The sequence below is a fragment of the Eublepharis macularius genome, chromosome 7 (assembly GCF_028583425.1).
Source record: "Eublepharis macularius isolate TG4126 chromosome 7, MPM_Emac_v1.0, whole genome shotgun sequence".
Classification (NCBI taxonomy): Eukaryota; Metazoa; Chordata; class Lepidosauria; order Squamata; family Eublepharidae; genus Eublepharis; species Eublepharis macularius.
In genome coordinates, this window is record NC_072796.1 from 4,807,391 (window position 1) to 4,821,823 (window position 14,433).

The 14,433-nt window shown below is 44.8% G+C and overlaps 1 protein-coding gene across 1 annotated transcript in view; it reads right to left on the reverse strand.

The window, feature by feature from the left end:
* Positions 1-14,433, reverse strand: part of SLC4A9 (solute carrier family 4 member 9) — a 69,656-nt gene that overhangs the window by 16,686 nt on the left and 38,537 nt on the right. The window contains exon 15 of the mRNA XM_054984926.1: positions 6,662-6,823. Coding sequence (XP_054840901.1) covers positions 6,662-6,823 — 162 coding nt within the window. The remainder of the gene's footprint in view (positions 1-6,661; positions 6,824-14,433) is intronic.

Genomic DNA, 14,433 nt, shown 5'->3' on the forward strand with positions numbered 1-14,433 from the left:
ATCTTTGGTAAGGTGTGCATAGTCTGTTACACCACCAAACCTCTCTCTGCCTTCAACTCCTCTCTTTCCCTCCTCCCACTCTGTAATGTTTCCTATTAAAATGTGGGAAATGATTTCCTCCTTCACATAGCATCTGAAGAAGTGAGTTCTGACTCATGAAAGCTCATGCTGGAATAATGTCGTTATTCTTTAAGGTGCCACTGTGTGTGTGTGTGTTCACGCATGTGCATGTGTGCCATCAAGTTGTTTCCAATTCAGGCTTGATTTGATCTAGAACCCACTTATTTGTCTTTTGGGCCATCCATGGTATATGCAAAACTCTCCTCCAGCATCACATTTCAAATGAATCAATTTTCTTCTTGTCAGCTTTCTTCACTGTCCAACTTTCACATCCATACATAGTAATGGGGAATACCATAGCTCGGATTATCTTGATCTTGGTCTCCAAAGAGTTCCCCTATGGCTGCTCTTCCAAGTCTCAATCTTCTTCTTATTTCTTGATTGCAGTCTCCCTTTTGGTTGATGATTCAGCCAAGGAATAGAACCATTTCGGTTTCCTTACTGTCAGCTTTAAAATTGTGTAATTCCTCAGTAGTCATTACTTTTGTCTTCTTGATGTTCAGCTGTAATCCTGCTTTGGCGCTTTCTCCTTTAACCTTCCTCAGTAGTCATTTCAAGTCTCTTCACTATTTTCTCCCAGTAACGTGGGGTCATCTGCATATCTCAAATTGTTACTGTTCCTTCCACCAATTTATTCTAATTTTTGATATTAACAACTCATGATCTGTACCACAATCAGCTCCTGGTCTTGTTTTCACTGACAGAATAGAGCTTCTCCATCTTCTGCTTCCAATTATGAAATCTATTTGGTTCCAGTATCGGCCACCCGGTGATCTCCATGTACACAATCGCCTTTTTTGTTGCCTGAAGCATGAATTAGCAATGAACAGGTTGTTGGCTTCACAAAACTCTATGAGTCACTTTCCTGCTTCATTTCATGATCCTAGTCCGAATTTTCCAACAATGTTGGATTCTGCTTTGTAACCTACTTTTGCGTTCCAGTCACCTATGTTTATCAGCATATCTTGTTTAGGTGTATGATCAATTTCTTCTTGGACACTTGGATAAAAGTTTTTGATTTCTTCCTCCTCAGCATCTGTAGTTGACGCATAAACTTGAATGATGGTTATATTAATTGACCGTCCATGAAGTCTGATTGATATTAATCAGTCAGGCTTTGCGTGGTAGCTCTTGACTGCTTGTGCTATGTCTTGTTTCACTATTACCGCAACGCCGTTTCTTTTGAGTTTGCCATTTCCGCAGTAAAACACTTAGTAGTTTTCTGACTGGAAATATCCTGATTTGGCCCACATTAGTTCCCTCACACCCAGGGTTGCAAAATTTAAATGTTACTGCTAGAATAAATGTTGTTCATCTTTAAGGGGTCACTGGACTGTATTTTGCTACAAAATCTTTGCCAGCTCTGAATCCCCCCTCTTCCTTGTTCCTCACAAGTTCCTTATTTCCTGAGCTGCAACTGTTGGCCTTCACTACCCTTCCTCCATCTAACAGACTTCCGAATTCCCATTAGCTGCCATTCATCAAATTAATAAAATCATGTAGTTAAAAGTGTTTTATCTGTTGAAGGCCACTGCTTAGCATCAACTGTTAGGGTATGTGTGCTGGATAACAGAAATGGCCTGCCGAAGACAAAAAGCAAGGAGAGAGCGCTGTTTCCAACAGCACTTTTTCCTCCATCGGATAATAATCTTGGAAAATATCATACCCATAGGTAAAAAACTACTGGAGGTATCTAATAGTTTATATATCTATAGCAAGGGCCGTTTTCACACGTCTTACCAGCCATGTAAAATCGCACAAACTTCCCAGAACAACAGCATCTTCCTGACATGATTTCCCGTCATGACTCCAGTTTGTGGTGCGAATTGCGCCACAAACCGGAGTCATGATGGGAAATCGCGTCAGGGAAACGCCGCCGTTCTGGAAGGTTTGCGCAGCTGGTAAGACGTGTAAAAACGGCCAAAGTTGCACAGTCTGGAGAATGTAGAATCATGCATAGCAAACACACAAAGAAAGCATATTGTTTGTTTGTATTTGTTATCCGCCCTGAGCCTGCGAAAGCAGGGAGGGCGGAATATAAATATAATAAATTAAATTAAATTAAATTAAATTAAATATTGCAAAACTTCCTTTTACTGAGGTTGATTCACATCCATTTTGTATTAGAAAGGAAGCAGAAGACTAACCTAAAGAATACTTTTCCCTATCAAAATGCTGTCTGAATTTTGAAGGAATCTCAGCCCACATTTGGTTGCTTCCACAGTAGATACATTTTGTGTTCTGAGGCTTTCTATTTCCATAATCAGTGGAAAGTAGGAATGCTAACAGGCATGGAGAAAAGTGCCCTGTCCCCTTAACAGAAGCCTAATGTGTGGAAATGGGCCGCTGAAGCTTTTCATGGCATGGAGGAAATTTAAATCACCCAGTAAATAGCCTCTATTAAAGGGACAGGACTTCCTCTTGTCCAATCTAGAGATGGGCATGAATCGAATTACGATCCAAAAAAATGCACGAACCAAGCCGGTTCGTGTTTCACAAACCACTGGTTCGTGGAAGCTCGTTTCCGTGGAAGCTCCGGAGGAGATCGAGAAAGGATAGAGGTTTTGCCCAGAATTAAAATAAGGAAATTCACATGTTATTCGACTCCTGCTTCATATAAAAAACAGGTTTCATTGGCGAATGTATGGAGGCTTTTGAAGAAGCATGTATATAGCGAAACGGGATACTTAGCCAGGCACACCCGTTGCCACTTTCCAGCCGGGAGAAACCCCCAACTGTTCGCGGGGGATTTGCTCCCGGTATGATTATTACTAAACTGGATGTACAACACGTTGCCTGAGATGAACCAATAAAAGAACTTTGGAAACGATTTTGCGTCCTTTCACGGTCCGTTTTCACTTCAGCTTGGTTTTCAATTGTGACCGTTCCCACCTTTGGTTTGTTGAGCATTTCAGAACACCTGACAAGTTGCTGCATAACATCATACTGAGAGAGGCATGAGGGCCTCAGGCTATGAAGGGCTTTAAAGGTATACATCAGCCCCTTGAACTGTACCCCAGAAAATAACTGATTATCAATGATGAGGTTTTAAAAAGGGGGGGATATACCCCCTCTGGCTAGCCTGATCATGACTGGATTGTGCATTCTGAACCAACTGCAGTTTCTGAGACATTTTCAAGGGCAGTTCCATTCCACATGTCTCAATATTCGAGCCTTGAGGTTAGCATAGCATATATCTGTGTAATAATAGCCTCAGCTTCCTAACAAAATAAATGTTTTCTGGTGCAATGCAACTGGGGGAAAAAACGCACTCATAGCCACCACAGGATCAAGCTAGACACGGAAGTTTTTAAAGAGCTGGATCTGGGTTTCAGACCCAACTTGAGTTCCCTGCAGCCACACAGCAGCTTTGTGGACTGGCTGTTCCACAAAGCTGGATGAAGGCGGGGGTTGGGCATTGCCACCTGCTCCATTCGTGATCCCAGCTGGGTGAAGGCGGGGGTGGACATTGCCATCTTCTGCGTTCCTGATTCTAGCTGGGTGAAGGTGGAGGGCAGGCATTGCCTCCTGATCCCAGCCTGGGCTTCCTGTCGTGGCGTGCTCTCTGGAGGTCTGGCTGCCTCATCGGGGCTTCCCTCCCCAGCAGCGTCCTCTGGAGGCCCACTAAGGTAGGAAGTGAGTTGTTTTGAATACACTTAGCCTTAGTAGGATAGTTAGCCCAGCCTTGAGGACAGCAGAATGGATATAGCTGAAAACACACACAACCACTTCTGGGTGGTGTTTGGGAACTCGCACTCTATTATGGTTGCCAGTCCCCTTACCCTTCAGGAGGGAGGCAGGAGACCTGGCACTAACCTTTTTAATTGCCTTTGTGCACTTGCACTCCTAGACTGCATGACGGCATCACTTCCAGGAAGTGATGTCATCATGTGTCAGGGTTAGAGTGTATGTATGTAACCGAAGAGTCTCCATATTAATTATTTCAGTATTCTAGTGCTTTGTTCACAGGTGCCAAGATGTTCTCAGCAGCTATCTCACAGAAGAGGATTGTTTTGGCTATCACTTTTCCAGCCTTGGGAAACTTTCGCTTTCTCAGCTTCAAAGGGATTGTTTTGAGAACTGTGGGGGGAGGTTGGGTCTGCTTGGATCTGATACTTGGTACTTCATGCTTTGCCTGTCATTCGTAACAATACACGTGTACCAGCCTGGATATTGTATCTGGGCCAGTGGACTATAATGCATTCTTTCTTCAGTAAACTTTTTAAACAACGGACTTTTGTCTGATTGCATAAGGTAGTCTGGAGTAAGGACATTATCTAGCCACAGTTCTGACATCATGCAGACCTCGTGCCGTCTCCTGGGAGCACTCCTGCGTTCCACAGCAAGCCAATTTTGGGCTGTTTGGGGCCAAAATTGGCCAGCTGCAGAGTGCAGGAATGCTGCCAGAGTGGTGTGATGGGCCCTGGAGTGCTTCTGCACTTCGCAGTGGGCCGATTTTGGTCCCAAATGGGCCCGATTCAGCCCACTGCAGAGTGTGGGAGTGCTGGTGAAAGGGCCCTGGCACGCTCCTGTGATTCACAGCTGGCCCAATTTAGGCCCAATTCAGCCCACTGCGCAGCACGGGAGTACGCTGTGTTACATGGGAGAACACCCCAGTAGGTGAGTTCCCCTGCCTTTCTCCCTGCCAGCAAGGTAAGCAGGAGTGGAGGGTTGAGGGTAGGAGCGGGGGATTCCCTGACCCCAGTGGGGGACTGGCAACTCTATGCTCCATCCACCAACAACAGCTGCCAGCTCACCCACTGCCTCCTCCTGCACGGTCACCAAATGGGGAGCCGAGGCCCCTCGCTGGTCCCACTAGCAGGGTCTGAGCTGAGTGGCCATTGCTGTGCTGGCTTGCTCCAGGGCCATTTTAAGTTCCCAGCCCCTTTCCCCTTCTTGGAGGCAGAAAAGGGCCCTGGAAAACACCCACAACCCCCAGCCTGGCACGGCCAAACTCACCCAAAATAGGGAGGGCAATGCAGCACCCCTGCCCAGTGGGCTGGGCTCAGCCTCCCCTCCGCCACGTGAGGCATGGGCAGGCCAACCAAAGCCACGTCCCTGCCCTGTGAGGCTGTGGAGGGCTGGACGCTGCCCTTCTGTCAGTCCCCCGGTTCCCAAGAATAAACTTTCTAGGAGTTAGAAAGAACAGTAGGGGAAGAGAAATGTGGGAAAATTCCTGAGCCATCAGCATTTTTCACTGATGGATCCAACCCTACATTTCTCCAGACATTCACATAGCTGAGGCATGTCCTTCAGGAGTGGTTGCATCTTGGGCAGTTCCCTAATTTGCCCTAGTGGCTCGTTCACCCTGCCCTGTAATCAGAATCATGCTGTATGGGCAACACCGTGCTTGGTGCACCATACAGTCTATGAAACACACGTCGGTATCTTTGAGTGGTGAGCGTCTGTCACACTGACAGACAGGGCCGAATCTCAGCCTGTCAGCCCGTTTTCGCGTGCCACTTTGCATCTGAGTGCCAAGTGATGGATTTTCTCCCAGGGCCCTTTTCCAGGCCCACTGGGAAAAGTTCTGGTGGCCATAACAGCCAGTTCCCCCTTGGCTCTTCTGTGAGTCCTTCTGGCCTAGCAGTGTTCAGTGCAGAAACTGGCATGGCATAGACTGAGATGTGTTGAATCTAGAAGGTCTCCCTGATGCCTGTGCTATGTCGGGTGTCTAGGCCAAAGGAACACTAACAACAGGTGGCCCAGCCAGGTATGCTCCGCCAAGGGAGAGAAGCCGCACAGCAGAGAAACGGCAGGCACTCCCAATCAGACAAGCCAACCAGAGGAACCAGTTCCTATTAGCACAGAGGAGAACGGACCTCTGGCAAAGGAAATGTGAAGTCGCAGTCCTGCTGCTGCATCCATCACTTAGAGCCAAGCCACAAGTGAGGAATGACACTTGCCTGGCAAGTGAACAGACTCACGTGTATTCCTCCCTGTTCACTTGCCCTCCACTTGTGACCACGTAGTGATCAAGTGGAGCGCAAGTGGAGGGCAAGTGAACAGGGAGGAATACACGTGAGTCTGTTCACTTGCCAGGCAAGTGTCATTCCTCACTTGTGGCTTGGCTCTAAGAATTCAGAAATGAGCCATGCGCAGACATCGAACACACTCATTATACGTTGCATTATCCTCATGTGCTACCCTGGTCCACCCCAAGGATTTCTGATCAGATGGGCTCGTCGAGTCCCCTACAGAGAACTTAATTCCCAGATGCACAAGAGTCGGATTTGGATGGAGACCAGGGAGCACAAGGAAAAGGGCTCACGAAGACTTCTCTCCACGCCGTTTTCCTGAAACAACTCCAGGGGGTTGCTCTTTGCCCCACTAGAGAAACTGAAACCAGAACATGCACATCACCCCCACCGTGCCCCCACCTCTGGGTGGCATAATCTGCAGCGCACAGTGCAAGGGGAAAAATCTGGCGGGCAGCAGATGCTTGGGCTCCCCAACTATTTTGTGTCCCCCCCCTCCACATTTGATTCGATCGGCCTCCGGTGCCCAGCCGAGCCCCGCCCTGCCCTGCCCCAGGACTGACCTGCAGCTTATATTCCTTGCGGTTGAGGATGACGGCCGTGATTTGCTGATCCATGAAGATAAGAATGATGACCAGAACGGCAGGCACCGAGGAGGCCAAGCATATCCACCAGGGGTTGGCTCCAAAGGGGGGCACGACCCAGCCTCGGGTGGGGTTCGTGGGCTGCAGAGGGAACAGGGACGGGGGAGGGAGGGGAGAGCACAAGCGGGGTCATGGGCCGGCCGCAGGACTGGCCCTGGGTGGGCTGCACCCATTCAAGGAAGACCTCTATACCTGGACTCTAGGGTTGCCAATTCCAGCTTGGGAGATTCCTGGAGGTTTGGGAGTGGAGCCTGGGGGGGGGGTCAGGGCTTGGGGTGGGAAGTGGCCTCAGTGGGGCAGAATGCCATAGAGCAGGGGTCAGCAACCTTTTTGAGCCTGCAGGCACATTTGGCATTCTTCCCATGTGGTGGATGCAGCAACAAAATGGCTACTAGAAAATGGCTGCTGCAGGAGGCGGAACCAGCCTCCTGCAGCAGCCATTTTTGCCTGCCAGCAGCCAAAATGGCTGCTACGCTTTACCTTCAGTCACTAGGGCTGCCAAGGCTAGGTTGGGAAATTTCTAGAGATTTGGGGGGGTGGAGCCTGGAGAGGGCGGGGTTTGTGAAGGGGAGGGGCCTCCGCAGGGTAGAATGCCATAGAGTCCACCTCCAAAGCTGCCCTTTTCTCCAGGGGAAATGATCTCTGTCACCTGAAGATCAGTTGTAATTCCGGGAGATCTCCAGCCACCACCTGGAGGCTGGCAACCATATCAGTCACACCGTGCTGTGGAAGAAGCTTCTGCCAAAGCAATTTTTTTAAAAAATCTGCACAGCCAATCAATACTCCACTGGCCAATTAGAAGCCCTGCTGGGCAAAAGCCCCACCTGGCTCCACCCACTTGGTAGTAGTAGTAGGTTTAATTGTATATGGCCAAAGGCCGTCACAATACAAAGTTAAGAACAGTAAAAATAGAAATCTATCTTACAAGCATAAAGGCCCCACCCACTTTCTAAAAAAACACTTGGCAGGCACCAGAACAGGTACCGGCAGGTACAACTGTGCCCATGCGAACCACATTGGGGACCCCTGCCATAGAGTCCACCCTCCAAAACAGCCATTTTCTTCAGGTCAAGTAACCTCTGAAGTCTGGAGATCGGCTGTAATTCTGGGAGATCTCCAGATCCAACCTGAAATTGGCAGCCCTGCTTGACTTCCATCTAACCAAACACCGGTACTAGCTTGCCAAGAGAACAAGGTGTCTCAACAAAACTAAAGGGGGAGGGCGGGATGACTTGTTGCTTTTTGAAAGCATCTTGTTGAAGTTACGTTTGGCTTTTATGACTTTCAATTTTAAAAAAAACAGATGCCTTCACTTGGTATGAATTCTCCACGCACGCGAGACGTGGGGCCCTGTTCTGCATCACATAACCGGTTGAGCACGGGTATCCGGACCCAGGCAATCCGTCCCTGCCTCCTCCTGACCCAGGCTGAGTCACAACCAGATTCCTCTGATGCTTGGCTTTAGCTTCTCGAAAATGGGGCTAATTATACGAGGCCTTGCCATCTCCGCCCAGGGATGCTTCTTGTGGGGAGTTTAATTAACATAAGCTGCTGCTTCTTTTTCTTTTTTTTTTGTGTGCAAGCCATGCATGGGAAATGCCAGGTGCTGATTCCTACAGATACAGGCGTGTGTTGAAGTTCAAGCAGAAGTACTGAAGGCACTGTCCCTGCCCCATTCGTCTTATCTCCCTAACCCGCCACCTCCTTCAGCCCTGCTGTTTCCCTGCCAATGGCCAACATGTTGCTTTGCTGCCTCCTTGAAGGAGAGGCCAGAAACCCTGTCGCCCCTCCCTTGGCAGGCAGAGAGGGCTGCTTTCCTCTGCCTGCTAATCCTCCCACACCCAGTCTTGCTGCAGCAGGGAAGCTCAAGCCCGAACGTGAGCTACCGGCTGAATCCTGCTTTGCTACAAATGAGAACCGTCTCATGGCCCTCTGGCCTTGGCACTGTGACTCTGACAGCGTCCTGGAGAGGCCAGGGGCGTGGCGGGTCTCTGACTTCCTTGTCTGGAAGACCTACTCCAGAGGTGCTGGAGTGCAAAGCAGCTGAGAGAACTGGTTACATTAGTTCACACCCCCTGGTGAGGACAGACAACTCTCAGGAGCTTAAACTGCCGTGACTTTCCTCATTAAGTCCTGGGGGGTGGTAGATGGAGAGAAAGCATAATTTTTTTTGTTAGCCTCACCCATAAAAATCCATAAAGTCCATTTCATTCATTCATTCATTCATTCATTCATTCATTCATTCATTCATTCATTCAAAATATTTCTCTCCTCAAACCCAGTTCCTTGGGGTCTCTAGGAACAGGGATGGATTATGGAAAGAGCCCGTGGTATAGATCTTTGTAACCCATTGAACACTGACTGAGGGTCCCTTACTGGGCGCTGGGCCTGGGAGCAGCAACAGTTCCTCAGAGGCAGGAGGCCTGTCCTTGGAGCTACGCAGACCCCCTTCCTCCTCCTCCTCCAGCCTGCTACAAACCTGCCCAGTCCCACCGTTCCTTCTCCCACTTATTTGGAGGATGCTCAGTACGCAAGTCAGCCCTGGCGAGGGTCTCCTAGGGGACAGCGTTGCCCAGTCTCGCTTGGGAAATTCCTGGAGATTTGGGGCTGGAGCCTGGGGAGAGCAAAGTTTACAGCAGGGATGGGATGCAGAGGACACTTTTCAAAGCCGCCATTTTCTCCAGAGGAACTCGTCTCTGTAGTCTGGAAATGCCAGAACTCCAAACCCTACCTGGTTGGCAATGCTAAAATAAGCCCTACCTGCATGGAAGAACCTGAGGTTTGGTTCCTCCTATTCTCAGAGAAAACCAAGAAGCAAACGGGCTTCCCGTGAAATGAGACAGTTCATGGCCCTGTTCTCTGATGGCTGCTGATCTTTCTTTCCCTTGTGCTACACCTTGGAAATGCACCATTCTATGAAAACACAGATAGCCAAGGTTTCTTGTTCCAGGCAGGGGGGAGAAGAGGAACCTTTTCTCCCAGGTTCCTTTTTTTTTTTTTTTTTTTTTGAAAAATTTTTATTGGGTTAGAACATTTTTATTTTTACATTACAGTCAATTTTCCCCTAATTTTTCGTTTCTAACCCCCTCCCTTTCCCCCCCTTTTGTTGACTTCCAACAGCTTTCCCACCCTCTGTCCCTTTTCCCTTACTTCTATTAAGTTCCTCTGTCTAAAACAGATATACATTCTCCATTATATTAAGCAGTACATCTTTAACTCCTTTACTTATTATACACCCAAACTATACGTCTTTAGATAAACAATTTATCCCATTTTCCAGTTTTGAGTAATTCTATATAAACCTATATATCATAAACCATAAAAATTTCCCACATTTAAATCAAACAATTTGATTTGTTCTCTATATATTACTCATTTCAACTTTTTATGGTAATTCTATATAACTCCTCAGATACTCAATCAATTTAACTCTTCTATACATTCAGTTTGGTGCATATAAATCTTGTCAAAGAAAGAAAATATTGTTAGTTAGTCAATCCTCATGTTTAAACCTTATCATTAATTATTCTCTATCAGTTGACCTATACATATCTATATATATCTCAATCAATTAATCTAACTGCTTATAAATTCACATTTCTCTTCCTCCCCCGGTAAAGTCACCCCTCTCTTTTATACTTTTATTATATTTCAGTAGTTCTCAAACTGCCACAGTTTTCCTCCCACCTCCCATTTCTTCTCCAGGTATTGTTTCAGCTTCTCCCAGTCTGTGTTGAACTGCCCTGAGTCCAGATCTCTCAGTTTTCTTGTCATCTTGTCCATTTCAGCCATATACAGCAATTTGTAGATCCAATCTTCAATAGTTGGTACTTCTTGTACTTTCCATTTCTGCGCATACAAAAGTCTAGCTGCTGCAGTCATATAAAAAATCAACGTCCTATGATGGGCTGGAATTCCCTCCATTCCCAAGTTTAGCAGCAGGAGTTCTGGGTTCTTATTTATTTGAAACTGTAAAATTTCACTCATTTCTCTTATTATTTCCCCCCAGAACTGCCTAGCTACCTCACACGACCACCACATATGATAGAGGGAGCCCTCATGTTTCTTACATTTCCAGCATTTATTAGAAGTATTCAAGTTCCCTAGCGCAATCTTCTTTGGTGTCATGTACCAACGATAGATCATTTTGAAAATGTTCTCTTTAATATTAATACATGTCGTTGTCTTCATTGTAGTTTTCCACAAGTATTCCCATGCCTCCATTGTTATTTCTTTATTGAAATTTATAGCCCATTTCACCATCTGTGTTTTAACTATCTCATCCTCAGTATACCATTTCAGCAATACTTGGTATACCTTGGATATTCTTTTCTTGTCTTCTTTAAGAAGGGTCTGCTCTAGTTCCGAGTTCTCTGTTCGTATGCCCCCTTTTGCAAAGTCCGAGTTGTATAAGTCTCTAATCTGTCTATACTGGAACCAATCATAGTTAGGTGATAGTTCCTCTTGCGTCTTTATTCTAAGTTTAGATACTTCAATCTTAGTTATTTCTTTGTACGTTAAACATTGTTGTTCATTATCCACAGCTCTCGGATCTATCACCTCATATGGAACCACCCACAAGGGGGTTCCTTCTTGTAGGTAGGTTCTATACTTCTTCCAGATTGTAAATAGACTTCTCCTTACAAAATGATGCAGGAACATCGAGTTGACCTTTACTTTGTCATGCCATAGGTATGCGTGCCATCCAAAAAATTTTTTATATCCCTCTAGGGCTAATAGTTTCTTATTCTTTAATGTCATCCACTCTTTTAGCCAAACTAGGCAGATTGCATCATGGTAAAGTCTCAGATTGGGCAGTTGCATTCCGCCTCTCTCCTTTGCATCTTGTAAAACTTTTACTTTCACTCGAGGCTTCTTGCCTGCCCAAACAAAATCTGATATTTTCCTCTGCCATTTTTCAAATTGTTTAGAGTCTCTGATGATTGGTATTGTCTGTAACAAAAACATTACTCTTGGTAACACATTCATCTTAACTGCTGCAATCCTGCCCAACCATGACAGGTTCAATCTATTCCATTTGATCAAGTCTCTCTCTATCTGAGTACATAATTTTTCATAATTATTCTTGAACAAATCTATATTTTTTGCAGTCAGCTCAACTCCCAGGTATTTCACCTTACTAGTTACTTCACAATCCGTTGTTTCCATTAACAATTGTTGTTTCTGCTTAGTCATGTTTTTGCATAATATCTTTGACTTCTTTTTATTAATGAAGAAACCTGCCAAGTCTCCAAACTCCTTGATCTTGTCTATCACTTTTGGCATGTTCTCCAGTGGGTCTTCTACAATTAACATTATGTCGTCTGCAAATGCTCTGACCTTATATGAATAGTCCTTTATTTTTATTCCTCGTATTTCCTCATCTTGTCGGATTTGTATCATCAGAATCTCCAATACTAAAATGAACAACAATGGAGATAACGGGCAACCTTGTCTTGTTCCTTTACTAATCGTCAATTTCTTGGTCAGTTCATCATTCACTACAATTGCTGCAGTCTGGTCTCTATAGATTTCCTTGATTTCTCTGACGAATCTTTCTCCCAGTTGTAGCTTTTCCATAGTGGCAAACATAAAGTCCCAGTTTAAATTGTCAAACGCTTTTTCAGCGTCTACAAAGAAGAAACCAACCTCTTTGTCACAACGCTTGTCGTAGTATTCAATAGCATTGATCACTGTCCTTAAGTTGTCTCTTATTTGTCTGTCTGGCAAAAAGCCTGCTTGTTCCTCCTCTATGACTTCCGAGAGCCACCCCTTCAATCTCTCCGCCAATATCTTTGCAAAAATTTTATAGTCATTATTAAGTAGTGATATAGGTCTGTAATTTTTCACGTTGGTCAGGTCTTGGCCCTCCTTTGGGATCAATGATATATTCGCTTCACTCCAAGTATCTGGAATCCTTTGATCCCTAAAAACTCCATTCATCACCTCTTTTAGGATTGGTGCCAGTTCATTGGCCATTGTCTTATAAAATTTAGCCGTAAGTCCATCTGGCCCTGGCGCCTTTCCTAGATTTGCAGATTGTATTGCCTTGCTTATTTCCTCGTCAGTTACTTCACTGTTCAACTTACTTCTCCAAGCTTCCGAGATTTCTGGAAGTTTGGTCTTCTCCAGATATGATGCTATTGATTCTTTGTTTACTTCTTTTTTGTTATACAGCTTAGCATAGAATTTATAGAAGGCTCTACTAATGGTAGTCTGCTCCAAGTACGTTTTATCTTCTTCACAGATTTTATTTATTATTTTCTTTTCCCTTTTCTTCTTCAATTGCCATGCCAAATATTTCCCAGGTTTATTAGCACCCTCAAACGCTTTTTGATTCAGTCTTTTAAGATTCCACTCCAATTCTTTATTACTCATTGCTGTTAGCTGTTCTTGAAGAATTTTGATTTCCTGGTATATTTTCTTTTTCCCTGGTCTCTTTTTTAACTGTACTTCTTTGGCTTTTATTTTCTCCTCAATCTCTTGTCTTTTCTCCTCTTTCTTTTTTCTTGCTCTGCCATTTAAGTCCATTAGTATGCCCCTTACAACCGCCTTGTACGCATCCCAAACTTTATTGGTTGGTACTTCTTTATTCACGTTGTATTGTATAAAAAACTTAGTCTCTCTTCTCAATGTTTCCATATTCTCACTTTCCTGTAACAAGTCCTCATTTATTCTCCAGGCTTTCCTTTTTCTCCTTTTTCCAAATTTCCACATAATTGGGTTGTGATCTGAGCCTACCATCGGCATTATTCCTACCTCCTTAGTCCATAACGCTAAGTCCTTTGAGGCCCAGATCATATCAATTCTTGATAATGTAAGATGCCTTGCAGAATAAAAAGTAAACTGTCTGGTTTTAGGATATTCTCTCCTCCATACGTCTTCGAGAGTCTCTTGTTGAATCAACTCAAAAAAAAGCTTTGGCAATAATCCTCTTTTCTTTTGTGCTTTTGTAGTCTTTTTGTCTAGTTCCAAATCTGTCACTCCATTGAAATCTCCAGCAAGAATTATCTGGTCATATACAAGATCGTCTAAGTGCTTCCTTAAGTCCTCAAAGAAGCTTTCCTTTGCACCGTTAGGTGCATAAAGTCCGACTACCAACACTCTCTTTAAGTTCCAGTTACATTCCACTGCTACAAATCTAGCTTCCACATCTCTCATAACAAATTTTGGCTGCAGCTCCTCTTTTATATACAACACCACTCCTCTTTTTTTCTTGTTGGAAGCCGCTACAAATTCTTTGCCCAATTTTCCAGATTTTAAATATTTTACATCCTGTTTTCTAATATGGGTCTCCTGCAAACAAACAATATCACATTTTTGTTTTAGTAGCCAATGAAAAATATTTTTTCTCTTATTCGGTGAGTTTAGTCCATTTACATTCCAAGATAATACTTTACTCTCCATATTCATGGTTTTGTTGGTAAGTCTTTTTCATTGTCCTTAATAAATCTCTCCATCTCCCGCTCAGATCTGATACGCTTTTTTGCCCCTCCAAACTCAAAGGACACTCCTTCCGGTAACTCCCATCTGTACCTAATGTTCATGTCCTTCAAAGTCTGAATTAACACTCTATATTTTTTCCTGTCCAGTAACACTGATCTGGGCAATTCCTTCATTATGATAATCGTCTTGCCATCAATCTCCAATGGGTCTTGAAATTGTTTTGTCACAATCCTCTCTTTCATATT